Source organism: Rhipicephalus microplus, chromosome 2 (genome assembly GCF_043290135.1).
Source record: "Rhipicephalus microplus isolate Deutch F79 chromosome 2, USDA_Rmic, whole genome shotgun sequence".
Classification (NCBI taxonomy): Eukaryota; Metazoa; Arthropoda; class Arachnida; order Ixodida; family Ixodidae; genus Rhipicephalus; species Rhipicephalus microplus.
This window is the reverse complement of record NC_134701.1, coordinates 22,169,853-22,185,166: the sequence shown is the minus strand read 5'-3', so window position 1 is coordinate 22,185,166 and position 15,314 is coordinate 22,169,853. Positions and strand designations below refer to the sequence as shown.

The 15,314-nt window shown below is 45.8% G+C and overlaps 1 protein-coding gene across 1 annotated transcript in view; it reads right to left on the bottom strand.

The window, feature by feature from the left end:
• Positions 1–15,314, bottom strand: part of LOC119169180 (tyrosine-protein phosphatase non-receptor type 7) — a 165,887-nt gene that overhangs the window by 104,410 nt on the left and 46,163 nt on the right. Inside the window, exons 4-5 of the mRNA XM_075886283.1 lie at positions 6,851–7,053; positions 5,147–5,395 (exon numbers count right to left, since the gene is read on the bottom strand). Coding sequence (XP_075742398.1) covers positions 5,147–5,395; positions 6,851–7,053 — 452 coding nt within the window. The remainder of the gene's footprint in view (positions 1–5,146; positions 5,396–6,850; positions 7,054–15,314) is intronic.

Below are 15,314 nucleotides of genomic sequence, written 5' to 3'. Positions count from 1 at the left end.
AGCGCCTCAGTGCAGTAGATTATAAAATAGCACGACTGACAGCTAGTGGGAGACGATCAACCAAGACCGAGGTTACCCATGTGGCTCGCCTCAAAGCTTTTAGACTGCGGGACGATGCATGAAACGCGCGGTGCGCTTCGTCTGCGAAGGGGGAAATATTACGACGTGTATGTGCCGGATTGATAAGAGGGAATAGAAGTGTGGACTTGGGAAGAAGAAGATCTCTCGGCAGTTTTATCCGGGGCGGCCTCGCCATCCCAGCTTCCGTTCAATAAACCCCCGTACCCCTACTTCAGGCGTAACAATATATCTGACAGGCAAACAATGTCTCCAGGTTTTATGGTCGTCAGAACTGACAGACGTCATGGCAGGGGAAGGGGTGTTGCACTATTCTTACCGTCTCATCTTAAATTTTCAGCTATCCCCACTCCGCCTGATACCGAATCTGTTTGGCGCAAGATCTCTTTCGGAAGTATTTTCATAGTCTTTAGTGTGGGTTACTGCTCACCATCATCAAACATAGATCAGCTTCTCGCTTTAGCAACTTTCATGCACGAGCACTTCTTATTTACTTCCAGCTTTATCTGCCTGGGTGATTTGAACACTCCAGGCATTTTATGGCCATCTCTTTCGCTCACAGGCTATGACATAGAAATCAGCAAAGTTCTGTTAGAATTTTCGCTATATTTCGCATTAAAACACATTGTTGAAATGAACACACAAAGAGATGCAGTTTTAGATTTAGTATTGGTTCATTTTTTTCTCTTAGACAGTGGTTGGAATGCAAAGTTTCTGATGGCATTTCAGACCACAAGGTCGTTCTATTATCTATTTTTGTTCCTGTTTGTAGCAACCATTTTGTCGATTCTACATTCCCCGATTTTTCACGAGCCGATGATGCGTCTGTTCTTGATCTTTTATCCTTTTCTATTGATGATTTCGAACCCCTCAATGAACTTAATGATGTGAATTCCTTGGTGGCCTTTTTTTGAAAAGACTGTGGCAACTTGTACTGAGCGTTTCCTACTAATAAAAATAAAAACAGAACAAAATTCTCTTTATAATAAATTTATGTGAAAATTCATTTATATTGCTATCTCCAGGTTTAAATGTAAATAAAAAATTAATAGTAAGTCAATATGACAGTACAACTGGAAGCAGTAGTAATGTCACACATTTGCATTACAGAGCACAAAATTGTATTTTCTTTCAAGTGCTGCTCTTTTACTAGCTTTAGAGAACTACATCAGTTCATTGTGCCTTTACAACTCACTACTAGCCAGAGAAAAGGGAGGTCAACAAGATTTGAGAAGCAAGTTTGTTTTATTTCCATCCATAATACACTGCGCAAAAAACGGACACAAACACGAAAAGACAGAAAGGTACAGACAATGTATGACGTGTGTGCTATTCCTGATGTGGCCTAGATTTTTTGTTGATTTGGTCCCTTGTGCCTGTTTTCCTCCTCCCCCTTTGCACTCCCTTGCTTTTTATCCTTTCCTTTATATATTGCCAGGGTGTTGCGATAAAGCTTCAATTGATAGTCTGTGCTTGTCTGTCCTTTTCTTTCCTTTCATGCTTCCGTACGTTTTCTGTGCAGTATAATATAGATCATTACCAACTCGACCAACTAGCCATTCTTCTGTTGTTTCATTTGCTAGGTTGTGTACCTTCAATATACTTAAAAATACATTTCAGATGGAAAAATATAACAGTACAACGTTTTACAAGCACGACGGCGCAATAGTTATAAAAACTACGTTGCTTCAGATGTTTGCCTATACCTTCTACAAGCTTCAGATGTGTGGCCTATACCTTGTGTGTATATTTTACGTTCTCGCTGGGTAGGCTGGCGAGCTCAGGAGCTTTTTGCGCTAGACAAATGCACTGAAAGGCCACAGAAAATTTTTCGCAAGACTTCCAGCAAAAGATTTAGAGCATCACGTTGTGGTGTCACAGCAACACCTCCGACTGGCCGCTGGTTCACGCAGCCACTATAACTTTCATCAAAGCACTTTTCGTGAATACACACATCCGGGTAACCATTCGCGAAACCACCCCTCTCTTGCCTAAGTATGCCACTTCCACTTTTCTCGCAGTTCTAAGCAGCCAAAACATCGACATGTTTTCGTCATTGCCCACGCATCCTAGTGAATTATATGGGGCAGTGTTAAGATGAATAAAAGAATGAGAAAACACAGGACATGTGGTCCTGACCGACACCCGAGTAAACAACAGGTACATGGCATCTTTTTTGACCTTCAGGCACAACACGTAAGGACATAAGCTGAAAACTGTGCACAAACTTGTTGCAATATTCTGCACTGACACCAGCAGCTGCCTTCACTACTGTCTGCCCGATGCCAAAAGACTGGGCACAGCGCCGTCTCCTCTTGCAGTGCACAAAGCTCCCCCATAGAGCTTTTGCCATTTCCCCAATATTTTTTGGGCAGCGTCTCCTGCGTCGTGCGGCGCAGCAGCCAGCCCCACACAGAAGTGGCTCCTGCGCCGCACGGAAGTGACGTCACTTTAAGTTTTATTGCCTAAAGCTACTTAAAAGTGTAAACTATTCGTGTGTAATGCATTAAACCTACGCAAAATTTTAGTAAGCAGGTGTTTAACGAGTCAATTAGCCTAGGTTTGTTATGTAAATGCATATTACAAGTATTCTAAGTACAGGGGGCGCCATGGGCGCTGCGGCTGCAAAAGGTAAACACTGCAAGATGGTAGCCGCCTGCGATGTGTTAGGTGGTGAAAACTCCGATGAAATCGTGGCCATGGCCTAGGCCACTCCCAAGAAGGACTGGAGTGTCGTCGCTGCTTCATGTGATTGCTGGATGCTTAGTTGAACCTGGTGGTTGGAGCTAGCGCGGCCGTCCACCGCGCCGCAGCTTCATCTGAGTGTGTGAGCCATAAAGTTTCTCAGTATGATGTGCAGATTACAGTTGTTGGACGTACTGCATTTTCTAGATTGCAATGCCAAGCGTGGTGTTGTCAAAGGTGAAAGTGTTCTTGCTGCCGAGTTTTGCCTGTCGCGAAGGACAAGGTCGACGATGAAATAAATGCTTTCGCATAGTTCACGTGTGACTGACCGGACGCACATGCATGAAACCCCAGTGCGTCGGCGGAGTGTTCATACGGTGGATGGAAACAACACGTTCTTACGAAGCCTGTGATCTACGAAGGCCAGAGCCTCTGCATTGCCGTCTGTTTTGTCAAGTGTGAACACGTACGGCCGTTCTCATTCGTTGCTACGTGAATGCTCCCGTGCTGTCACAGGCCGCGCGTGTTATTGAGCAAGGCAGACAAGCTGTTTTGTAGTTAGATGGGCTAACGCCGTCGGCACTTGCCCTTGGGCATTGTTTATCAAGTGCTGATCGCCTAGAACATTGCGGTGACACGTCAGTATTTTTAAAGAAAGTGGCCAGCCGGTTACCTCGTCAGGTGATGGTACACTGAGCGACATAAAAAAAGTTGCCAGAGACCACGTTGCAGTGCACCTTTCTGTCATCAAAACTTTGATAAACCGTGGAAATCAACATTCCTGACACCTGTGCCGAAGAAACCAATGCAGCCAGCTGCATTCGAGTTTTTTGTGTCTTTTTGCGTCTCGCCGATTAAGAGCACTAATTCGCAAAACACTTTATTATAATAAATATAGTCAATCCTACAAGAGTCATCGAAGATCCAATATTAAAGGGCCTGTGGACGGGACTACCACCACCAGCAAGTCGGGCTGATGAGGAGGCGCAAATGTTAGAACAATACATGCGTGAACAAAAAAAGAGAAAGTATCGATAACTGCAATGAGACTTGAACCACCGACCTCACCAGTTGATGTGTTGCTTTAACCAACTACGCCACAGCTGCCGATCAGTTTGAGATGGCAAACAAGCCGGTTTTGTATTGTTGTCACGCTAAACCTAACTAACATTTTTGTTCATTTTTTCGTTTGGACGTAATTTTTACTGCTTTTATCGTTATGTCTAGACGCACCGCTAGACACTCCCAACTATTCAAACAAAGCGCCTAACCGGAAAATGCATGACGTCACTTCCGTGCGGCGCAGCAGCCGTTTCTGTTTGGGGGTGGCTCATGCACCGCGCGGCGCAGCAGTCTCTGCCTATTTTTCGCCACCTCAGCAGGGGTAAAAAATTTTTAAAACTTTTCGGGAATGGTTTTCAGCGAAGATACTGTACTTACTTGTGTAATCCTCGCACTTGTGTAATTTTTGCATTACGCGAATCAGCTAAAATACTTTTTTTTGTGAGTAATTATTGCAACCCTGAAAACTGCAGCAGTAATGTGTTCTTTCCACCACAGATGATGATGATGATGATGCATGACACCCCAGCGCCATCTCTTAAGCACCATGCATACTATCTACGCACTGATCCTCAATTTAATCCAAGTCAAACCAAAATCACAAGTATGTGTTGTGACATGTTAGTGCTTGCATTGGTAGTCCGGGTAGCTTTAGAGGGGCCCTGAAACACTGTTTTGAGCAACCATAAAATTAATTCACTAAAAAAGCATATTGCCTCACAAATTCAACATCAAAAAAATTTCAAGAATCTGTCCAGTACGAGCAGAGTTACAAAGATTTGTCACACGCTGCAATCACATTCTCTCTTCTCTCATCCCAAAGAAAGCACTGGAAGCTAAGCAGGGAGGAATGGGAGGGGCAAACGAAAAATGTCACGCACGCCTCATGACCTTGAGCACTTTTTTTTTCTTTTCTTCGAATACACGACTTTTTCAGTGCAATCGCGTGGGCACGTGTGGACAAGCGACGGCCTCTCGCAGTGATCTCTGTAACAACCAAGCACTCCATGTTCAAATCAACCAATGGCTGATAGATGGCTGATAGAGTAATAGATGGCTGATAGAGTAACCAATGGCTGATAGAGTAATTGCTGCCCCCAAACCTTTTATCGGTTTTTTGCACAAAAAAAGTGCAAAGATTATCGGAGTAAATACGGTACTAGGAAATTGGAAAAAAGTTTACAGAAACTGAAATTTTGGTCATAAATCAATTTTTGGCCGTTTTGCACAATACAAAAGCTGCACTTTTGCTTCAGCATGATGCCACTAGCAAGTGTATTTCATAAAATCTTAAGAATTTAGCTTTGTCTCGTCCACTTGCCTCTCAAGAAGGCGCCTTGTTTTGCGTCGAAGAGGGCTGCGCGTTGGGCTCAGACCCTGGTCCGAATCTGTCTCGGAAAGCGAGTTGCTCCACAGTGCAGCACTCGCAGCCGTCACTGATGCTACAGCAGGAGCACTGGATGCAGTCCCGGCGGGGCACACTACCGCCAATACCGCAGCACTCTGAGCAAAGTCGTCCTCAAAGCCTACTTTCGATGGCACAGTTTCAGCAGCATCAAAAGATGGTCTCCTGCAGAGATGTACACAGCACTCAAATTAAAGCATCCCTTCTTATAAATGCAACAAATTATCACAAGTGGTAATCAATATGCATCATCTGGTTGATGCTCATTCCAATTAACCGTAACAATAAGGTTCAGGCAGCCCAACTTGGCAGCAAGAACCTTCCCCCTTTACTGATTGATTGATTTGTGGTGTTTAACGCCCCAAAATCAACATATGATTATGAGAGACCCTGTAGTGGAGGGCTCCGGAAATTTAGAATATCTGGGGTTTTTTTAACGTGCACCTAAATCTGAGTACACGAGCCTACAACATTTCCACCTCCATCGGAAATGCAGCTGCCGCAGCCCGGATTCGATCCCGTGACCTGCGGGTCAGCAGCCGAGTACCTTCGCCACTAGACCACCGTGGCGGGGCTCCCTTTGCTGACATCTTGAAAATAACAACCACACTAGATTAGGAAACGCTGCAATCTAGTAAACAGAAATTTCAGACAAAAATTTTTACATAGCATATATTATAGTCAAACAGGAATTATTAAAACAAGATTTAATACAAGTTATGTGTTTGAAGAACATCAAGAAACTGCTGCCTCTGGCACAACTGCTGTGATTACCTCATGAAAGAATTCACCACATTCATCCCTCTGTCTCCAATGGTGTGCCAATAAGTGCTGTAATGCCTTTCATATTTGAAGTAAAGAAATACGCAAAAACTTGGAATTGGAAACATGAAGAAGTGAAAGGCAACACATTGCACTGCTTTTTTAACTGCAAAGTGTTTCTTTACATACTGCAAGCACTGTTGGCCCTGCCCTGTCTGTCTGCCTAGCCACCTACATCTGGACGCTCCCGTGATCACCCTCTTGCCTAGGGGTAAACCAGATTTAGTATGGAAGGGTACGATGGTTCGACGAATATGACTCGCTGGTCACGACATAATTATGTCCCAATCCTGCCTCATACGTCGTCAAGCCCTTTCCGCCGAATGTGTGGCACACACCCGCGAACGGGTAAGCAGTGCGTTTTCCAATGAATCCATACCAACGAGCTTGGCTGAAGAGTCTCTTAAATTTGTACACATATTTAACGTTATTTTGTAGCATTTTGTTCCAATAAAAAAAATTACAACACAGTCACCTTCCCTCAGCATGCTCTCCATAAAATTGATTTCCATGATACGTGGGATCTACAATTTTTTTTTCCACAAAAATAAAACTGCAACATTTCTGCCAAAGGCAACTTGTAGTAGTGAGAAATCTTGTTTCATATACATATATTCACTCAGTCCATTTTAGAGCTACAATTTGTGGTCTTGGCCCAATTAAATAGCATGCAACTTTGCCGACTGCACAGTTCAAATTCCTTTGAGTTAACGAGAGTACAGCACATTAGAAGAAATAAATACCACTGAGTTACACAGAGTACAGCGCATTAGAAGAAATACCACTGGTGATTCTTACAAGGATGGTCTTATGTCTATAGGTGTTGTGTGGCCGACAGTTGGCTCTGGTTGGACCTCAATGCTGGACCTTTCGTCCAGCTTTGGCTCCGGCTGGCAGACGACATGCTCTGGGGGGGAGCAGTGTGACGGCAGTGGCTCCAGGGGCTGGAAGAAGAGCCCCGGGGACTTTGCCTGGCTGCTTCGCTGGAGCCACCACAGGAGCTGCGCAGCGCAGTTCACACTTAAAACATGCACTCTCAGGGAACACAAACTGGGAACACAGAATGGTGGTGCAATGAGTCATTGCAGGCCAACCTTGGCAAGTTCTCCACACAACTGCCGAAAGCAGAGTGGGGGCCCTATCTGGCTGGGAATCTGTCGCAGCTCACCAAGCTAGCATGGCTGGCTTGGTAATTAAAGGGAAACTCTGGTGCATTTATGGCCATACTGAGATAATGCTGTTTTCAAATAGTATTGACAGTCCTGCAGAAGCTAGGGTGGCTCATTTTGCCCAGGCACTCGTCAAAAATTTTAACTCAGCAATAAACAGTGAGTCAAAACGGAAACCAAAACAGGGAGCTGCTCCGTCATTCATGGTGGGTATCGGGTGACGTCACAAGAATCCATCACCGATGACGTCACGAGATCCGATACACCCCGGAACGGTTGGCCAAGATCTAAACATAGCGCGAAAAGCAAGTTGGCGATGTCATTCGACGCGAAATCTAGCTGTGGTAGCTTGTCTGAACTTTAAGTTCAATGATGATTGCAGCTACTATCTGAGCACGGAAGCATCACTTGTTTTCGACTTGCAGGCTCATGAAGCATCTGACATCCCCCGAATCGATTTTCTCATTGCTCAATATTGTAAAACCCAACATCAACGGCGACTAACATGCTGTACGCAGCTGACAAAACTGAACTGTTCTCGTTTTGCCGTCGCCTCGTAGAAGAAAGCGACCGCTCCATCCATCTGCTGAGAAAGGCAGGGTTTCTGAAAAAGAGGAGTCCCTTACGTCACATACACAGGGTGGCCCGCATTTACAAGTGTAATTCCAGAATCAGCTACAAATTCTAAAATTTGTTTTCTAAAAAACTAAACGAACTACGGTTGTATAGTTTGGCACATATCACCTCGGTACCGACGAGAACACACGTTGAAAGTTTTATTGAAATCGGTGAATACGAAAAAAACACAGGAGTTCCCCTTTTGCAAGCGCTGTCTTTCTGCAGAAGTACAGGGGACTTCCACCTTACTGGCCTTTAATGATAAAAGAAATCAACCAACTGTATCAATTTTCATTGTAACATTGTCACGGGTATAAAAAGGTACCTAAGGCACGGGCGCAGAAATGACACAGAAGGAATGAAGACAATGATATTGTTGTGGGGCTGTGTCTGGACTGCACTGTTTTCCTGAATCCTTGCGCACTATGTGCAGTGTTAGCCCAACCGGCGTTAACTTATTAAATACTCCCCATTACATATTTTTGGTGGAGGTGCTGGGCAACATTCCGACTCTGGATCTCCGTAGCGGACGTCAGCTTTGTCCAGCCATGATGCCTGAAGGCAGTGCGCCATCCGTTCAGTCTACGCCTGCTCCGTCACCTGTGATCTCTTCCCATCTTCTCGATCCGAGTACATTTTGCGGCATCGACACAACTGACATTGACGAGTGGCTCGCCTTATACGAGCGCATCACCAAGCAATACAGGTGGGATGAGGCGCTTATGCCGGCCAACATTATCTTTTACCTGCGAGGTACTGCACGCGCCTGGTATGAGACGCACGAAGAAGACCTGACGAGTTGGAACGTGTGCAAGCAGAAGCTCCGTGACTTGTACAGCTGGTCAGTTGCTTCACAAATGGCAGCCAGGCAGAAACTCGCGTCACTAGTTCAATCTTCCACCGAGTCATATGTCACCTATATTCAAGACGTGCTCGCCTTGTGCCAGAGGCTAACAAAGACATGACCGAACTAGACAAGGTCAGCAATGTGTTGAAGGGCATAGCTGACGATGCCTTCAACATTCTAATCTGCAAGAACTGTACCACCATTGACTCAATTGTCAGTGATGTCGGCAGTTCGAACAAGCCAAAAGCAGGATAATCACTCAACGCTTTTCCCTACTCCCGAACACCACTGCGATTTCTTTCTGCATCACGTCCATTCGTGAATCCTAAAAACGTCACAAGAATTGTCCGCCAGGAGCTGGAAGCCATGGCTCCTTCCGCTTATTACCCCCTGTGCCTAACAACTTGGCCCCAATATCTCTTATTCAGGCTGTTGTATGACAAGAGTTTGCCAACATGGGCGTCTTAGTTCCCCAAAACTCCCGTCACACACCGCAGCCCATAAATCTTTACGCTCATAACATTCCCTACCATGCCGCCCCACTTGTTGCTACAGCCGCATCAGTCTCGCGGTTCTCATCGCGCTACCGAAATCTGAGTGACACACAAGATGATTGACCGATATGCTTCTCTTGCCATCGTGTTGGCCACATTTCCCGCTACTGCGGCAACAGATGGTCTTTAAGGCAATGTTTTCTAGACGACCATGGACAGGATCGTGGGCAGTATTCTCCACCTAGTTTTGCCGATGACCACCTTCAGGACCTCCCACCTAGCCGTTCTACGCTACACTCTGAACCATCCTTCGCGATGTCGTCGTCCAGAAAACCCGGTCCAGCCACTCGCCGTCACCTCAGGGTCGCCAGCCCCACTCGTTACAACGCCATTGCTCCCCGTCACCGGCGTACTCTGGGCAGTTCTCGGGAAACTAAAAGATGCAGCTCCTGGAGGTGGCGCTGCATTGACAACTCGGACCGAAAAACCTCTACCGACTGTGAAAAAACTGGTCACGGCATTTGAAGAAACAAGACTATATTTACATTATTTACATATAGCAGTTAGAACAGTCCATGGCGAACGCTTTCTTCTTTCTCCTCTTTCTTGAGAGTTCACGCCTTCTTTTCGACCACTGCTATCACTTCATCATCTTCTTAAGAAAAGACAAGCATCCAATACCGACCACTCATTCCAGATGAAATTTACTTGGTGTTCTCATCGATGGCCTGACCGTTTCAGCTCTAATAGACACTGGTGCCCACATATCCGTTATGAGTTCATGTCTTCGATCCTGCCTGAAAGAGTTCTTACCACTGCCATGTCTTGGACTGTGCGAGTAGCCAAGGACAGCCGAACATCAGTTCTTGGTATGTGCACTGCCCGCGTCACTGTTGCCGGCCCTCACACTTCAGTCCTTTTCGCTGTTCTAAACATTTGCCCACACAGCGTGATTCTCGGCATTGACTTCTTGACTGTGCATTCAGCCCTCATCGATTGTTCAACCGGCACTTTACAGCTAGAGTTGCCTTTGTACTCTGATGTCCCTCCTACAGCACGCACACGGCTATGGTCTGTGGAGTGTCTACGATTACCGCCTCAGGCCGCTGTGTACCTTTCTATGTCGCCGTTCCCACCTGTTCCTGATGGCGACTACTTGGTAGCTCCACTCATTGACCTGACCCTTTCCCGGAACATCATACTTCCTCATACTATAGTGAGGATTATAGACAACAAGACACTTCTCGCTGTCCTCAACTTATATGTGTCGACCCGGGTCATTCCTCAAGGTATTGCCTTAGCAGAACTCTCCACTCTGGAGCAATGTACAATTTCATCTCTCACTCCTGACATCAAGACCGTAGCGGAACCTGTCCTAGCCGCGCAGCATAAAGCTTTCCTAGACAAAATGATATCAAACGACCTGTCGCCGTCCCAAGTTGAAGCACTCCACGGTGTTTCATTTTTGTATCTCGACATTTTTTATATCGATGACCCTTCCTTGAGCCGCACGAAGGTCGTAGCCCACCGTATCGACACTGCCGACGCCAGTCCCCTTCATAAGCGTCCTTACGGTGTGTCTCATTCAGAGCGCCAAATAATCCAGAAGGAGGCAGAGAAAATGCTCGACAAAGACGTCATGGAGCCTTCGACCAGTCCTTGGGCATCACCTGTTGTGCTTGTTAAAAAGAAGGACAACACCAGGCGGTTCTGCGTCTACTATCGCCATCTTAATCGAATAACCAAGAAGGATATTTATCTTCTACCTCGAATTGACATGTTGTCTTGACACAAGGACATGTTGCAAGAACTTCATAACGCCCCAACTTCTTGACATTTCGGTGTCTCCAGAACCTATGACCGTGCTTGCTGATGGGTATTCTGAAAGTTCTGAAAGGGTCTTTATCATTCCGTTTGCCACTACGCTGCAGCGTGTGACCTGTGCCAGCGTCGGAAGAAGCCTACGTCTCTCCTGCCGGTGATCACCTTCAACCTATTGAAGTCCCAGCCGAGCCATTTTACCGGGTGGGTTTGGATTTGTTAGGTCCCTTCCCAACATCGACAACGGGAAACAAATTAATAACAGTAGCTATGGATTATGCCATTCGGTATGCAATTACTTGAGAGCTACCGACCAGCTGCGCAACGGACGTCGCAGATTTCCTACTCTATGACATCATCCTTCAGCATGGCGCTCCTTCTCACCTACTCACAGACTGTGGCCGCTGCTTCCTGTCTTGTGTGGTTGACGACCTCCTTAGAACCTGGGCTACGCGGCACAACTTTACAACTTCTTACCATCCTCAGACTAACGTACTTACTGAACACCTCAACTGCACACTGACGGACATGCTTGCTATGTATGTTTCTGACGACCACACCGATTGGGACACTGCCCTTCCGTTCGTAACCGTCGCCTACAACTAGTCTCGTCATGAAAGTGCCAGCTACTCACTATCTTATCTTCTCTTTGGCCACGATTCCTTACTACCTTTCGATACCCTGCTTGCGCATGACCTTCCATCTACCACTTCGTACGCACAAGATGCCATTTCCCGTGCTCTCATCGCACGTACAGTAGCCCGCGCCAGGTTCTCATCGTCCCAGAGAGCACAGAAGTCGCTCTACGACAGCAGACATAGCGATGTCGATTTTTCTCCGGGCTCTCTCCCGTGCTACTGTGGCTCCAATCCCGTTGTGTCGGCCTCTGCGAGAAACTTTTATCGCAATATGTGGGGCCTTACCAAGTTCTGCACCAAGTCACACCTGTCATCTATGAAATTTCTTCCACTACGATTACCACTGTTACATCCAGAAGTGACATTGTGCATGTTTCCCGCCTGAAGCCCTATCACAGTGACCCTTCCGTCTAATAACAGCAGGCACCAGGACAGTGCTTTGATGCCCGGGGTAATGTCACGGATATAGAAAGGTACCTCAAGCACGGGCGCAGAAATGGTACAGATGGAATGAAGACGACGGTGTTGTTGTGGGGCTGTGTCTGGACTGCCCTGTTGTCCTGCATCCTTGCGCACTGTGTGCAGTGTTAGCCCAACCAGTGTTAACTTATTAAATACTCCCCATTATAATATGCCTTCATTTCAACTCCTTTTCACACCTCTCAATTGACTCGTCACTTACTACAGTTAAACCTGGATATCGCGAAATTGATTATTTCCCATAAAAATTCGTTATAAATAGAATTTCGTTATATGCAGATTCGGTAGGATACTTAGAAAATAAATGCACAAATTTAACAAAAGGAAAACTGATGGCAGAGCTAACCCAAAACATTTACTTAGTGGTAAAAACTGTGTTACTATTGCGGTAGATTTACACTCTCGGCGGGTTTTTGCCATTGCCACCATGTTTCATGAAAAGTGAAAATTGATAACATGCCCCCGCGCATCGTAACTTTAACGAGTGAGTAAAAGCGTGCGAGCGATGCTGAAGCAGAGATCAAATGAGCCGGCCCCACTTTATTGCCTGGAAGGCGCATAAGATAACATTCCCCGTGGGTTAGACCTGACGCTGAATTTTCAGAGAGGAAATCACCTGTCTTGAAAGAGCATGAAAAACATCGGAGGGGGGATCGCTCGAGTAGCAAAATGAACTTTGAGTATAAGGGCGGTCGCGATCACTGGCGTGCTTGCTATCTCGGCAAGTATCAGTGCGCTTTCAGTACGAAGGGACTTTCTGAAAAAGAGCACTTCTTCTGGACCAGCCGTATTTGTTCCCATCAGCATTTTGTAGAAGTTCTGCAATATCAGGTCCAAAAGTGTTGGCCGACAGCCTTACTTCATACAACATTACAACTTTTTGATATCCCATTTGTTGCATTGCATTCAACGTGCCATCGTGTTGTTGCCAGAACTAATTGGCTAATCGCGAATACTAGAAGCCTGCGAACTCGCAGAACTGCGCAAGACGAAGGTGCGTGACGAGTCAACCTCTGAAGATCTGTTGACACTGTGGTCGGAGAGTTTCCATCAGCACCTATTCTGATGCCCCTCGGTAATGACGACACGGCTGTCCACATTTTTAAAAGAGCCAAAAAATAGCAAAGCTGAAAGTCGTCGGGGACGACACCATGCGCACACAGTGAAACCATGGACGCGCACACGGCGTCGAAAACGAAAAGCGAACAACAGACACAGATACTGTGGGAAACTATTTGGTAAACTACACTTAATGTGCAGCGTTGCCTCACGTATGTGGAACTAACTAAAAGTGTGGCACTGCAAACGTGACAGTAGTTTTCTTCTTGGTTTGGAGGGAGAAAAGGCACACCCGTGCATGCACCCGCGGTGGTAAGAACGGCAGTGACGCTGGCTTGTGGGGCGCAGGCCTGCCTCACGCTCACCCACGTGCAATCACGAGCACTCGCGCTCTCCTGCTGCGCTGTGCGCGCCGCCGCTGCTTCGCACTTTGTCGGAGGCGGGGCATTCGCTGAAGATGCATGCTCGTACCATAATCAGGAGCAAGACTCCTAGATTGTCCGTGGGGAAAATTCGTTATACAGTATCAAGGTTGTCTCTCTCTCTTACTTTGTTACATAGAGGTCACAATACATGTGGTTCTATGGAGCAATGGCGGGAAATAGAAAAACTTCGTTATATCGAGGAATTCAGTTAGCTTTAAATTGGCTATAATTATTTCCTGCTTCTGTTTTAGTACTTCTTTAACTGTACTCAAACAACGCTTAGTCAAGCTGCAGTATCCATAGCTTCCTTGCCATGTGCCGCTTTTCACTGGTGAAAGCCCCTCACTCATTGACTGACATATGTATGGTATTCAAGAAATAGTCTGAACTTTAGTCTTCAATATGCCCACTTTTTGTTCAGGTGCTTCTTGCCTCAAGAGATATTTCTGCAGCTTTGAGAAGAAGTAATGATCACTGGATGCCAGGTCAAGTGGGTGATTAACCTCTGTGAAGCCTTTGCTGCCTCCTTCCGAACACTCCCAGTGGAAACTGGCCTGCTGTCGTGCAGCAGCGATTCCACAATGAAAATCTCTTTTCTCTTCCTACTTATTGCATCATGTGGTTCGTGTAAACGCACATATCAATAAACCTTTTTCAAGCGATCCCACAATGCACCACGGGCACGCGGAGCATAATGGGAAAACTTGGTATGCCGAGAGAACCGGCCCTTCCTCCGCCTGCTGCTCGTTGACACTGTGCGAGCACAAAACGTAAGAAACATGCCGCCGCTTGTTGAATAGGGTCCGAACGGGCACCTGCATGTATATCTACGCATGAAATGTGAAATGGATAACCCAGTCAGTGCAAGTATCACTGGACGGATGTACGTAGAAGATAAGCGGCATGCGAGTTGTTGCGTACCGACATGTTGTCAAGACATACTATCCTCCAGATTGTGAGCTGCAACACGGAGTTCATAGTTATTTAATGATGAACTGCTCATAAAGCGCTCTGGCTTTTATTACCATTGTGGTTTGATTGGGTCATTAACACAAGACTGCAAAGAAGTGTTACAGCTATAAAATTTTAAAAATTTTCATGAACATGTCACCCGCTGAAAATAAGAAAAGTAAACACATTCTAAACGTGTTTAAAGACGATGGAATGGAACTAGAATTAACGTGAGAAGTACCTTGCTTTGATAATTTACGGTTTCTTATAAGATGCTTAAGTGTCTGCAAAGCATGTTTGCTAGCAGTTTATTCCGCATTGAGTGAGACCACTACTGAATTTCGCGTTGGCGTGTTCAAATGTTGTTCTGTGAGGAATAATGATATCGTACGTACGCTCGGCGAAGAATTAAAAAACTTAGGCCCATTACATGAGCAATAGTTTGCAGCTGCAAGAAGGCGTGGTGTTCTGCCTATATATCATTGCATCGGTTTGTGAACAGTTTATTCGCACTGAAAAAAAAAAATAAAAAGAAGAAGAAGAATTCGAGATGATCTTCACCCGCGAAGAAACTAGGAATGTTGCAGTTAATCCATGCATACGTTTTGCACAGTCTGAAAGGAAGTTTGGAAGTGATGCAAGGTGAGGATAGTGTTTTCCGCACCTTATAATTAGTAACATGTCTTCCGTAGAGCGCAAAAGGCCGCAAGGGTCTGCAGAACTTGGGCAGAGAAAAGTACTATGAGAGGCCTGCCAGTTG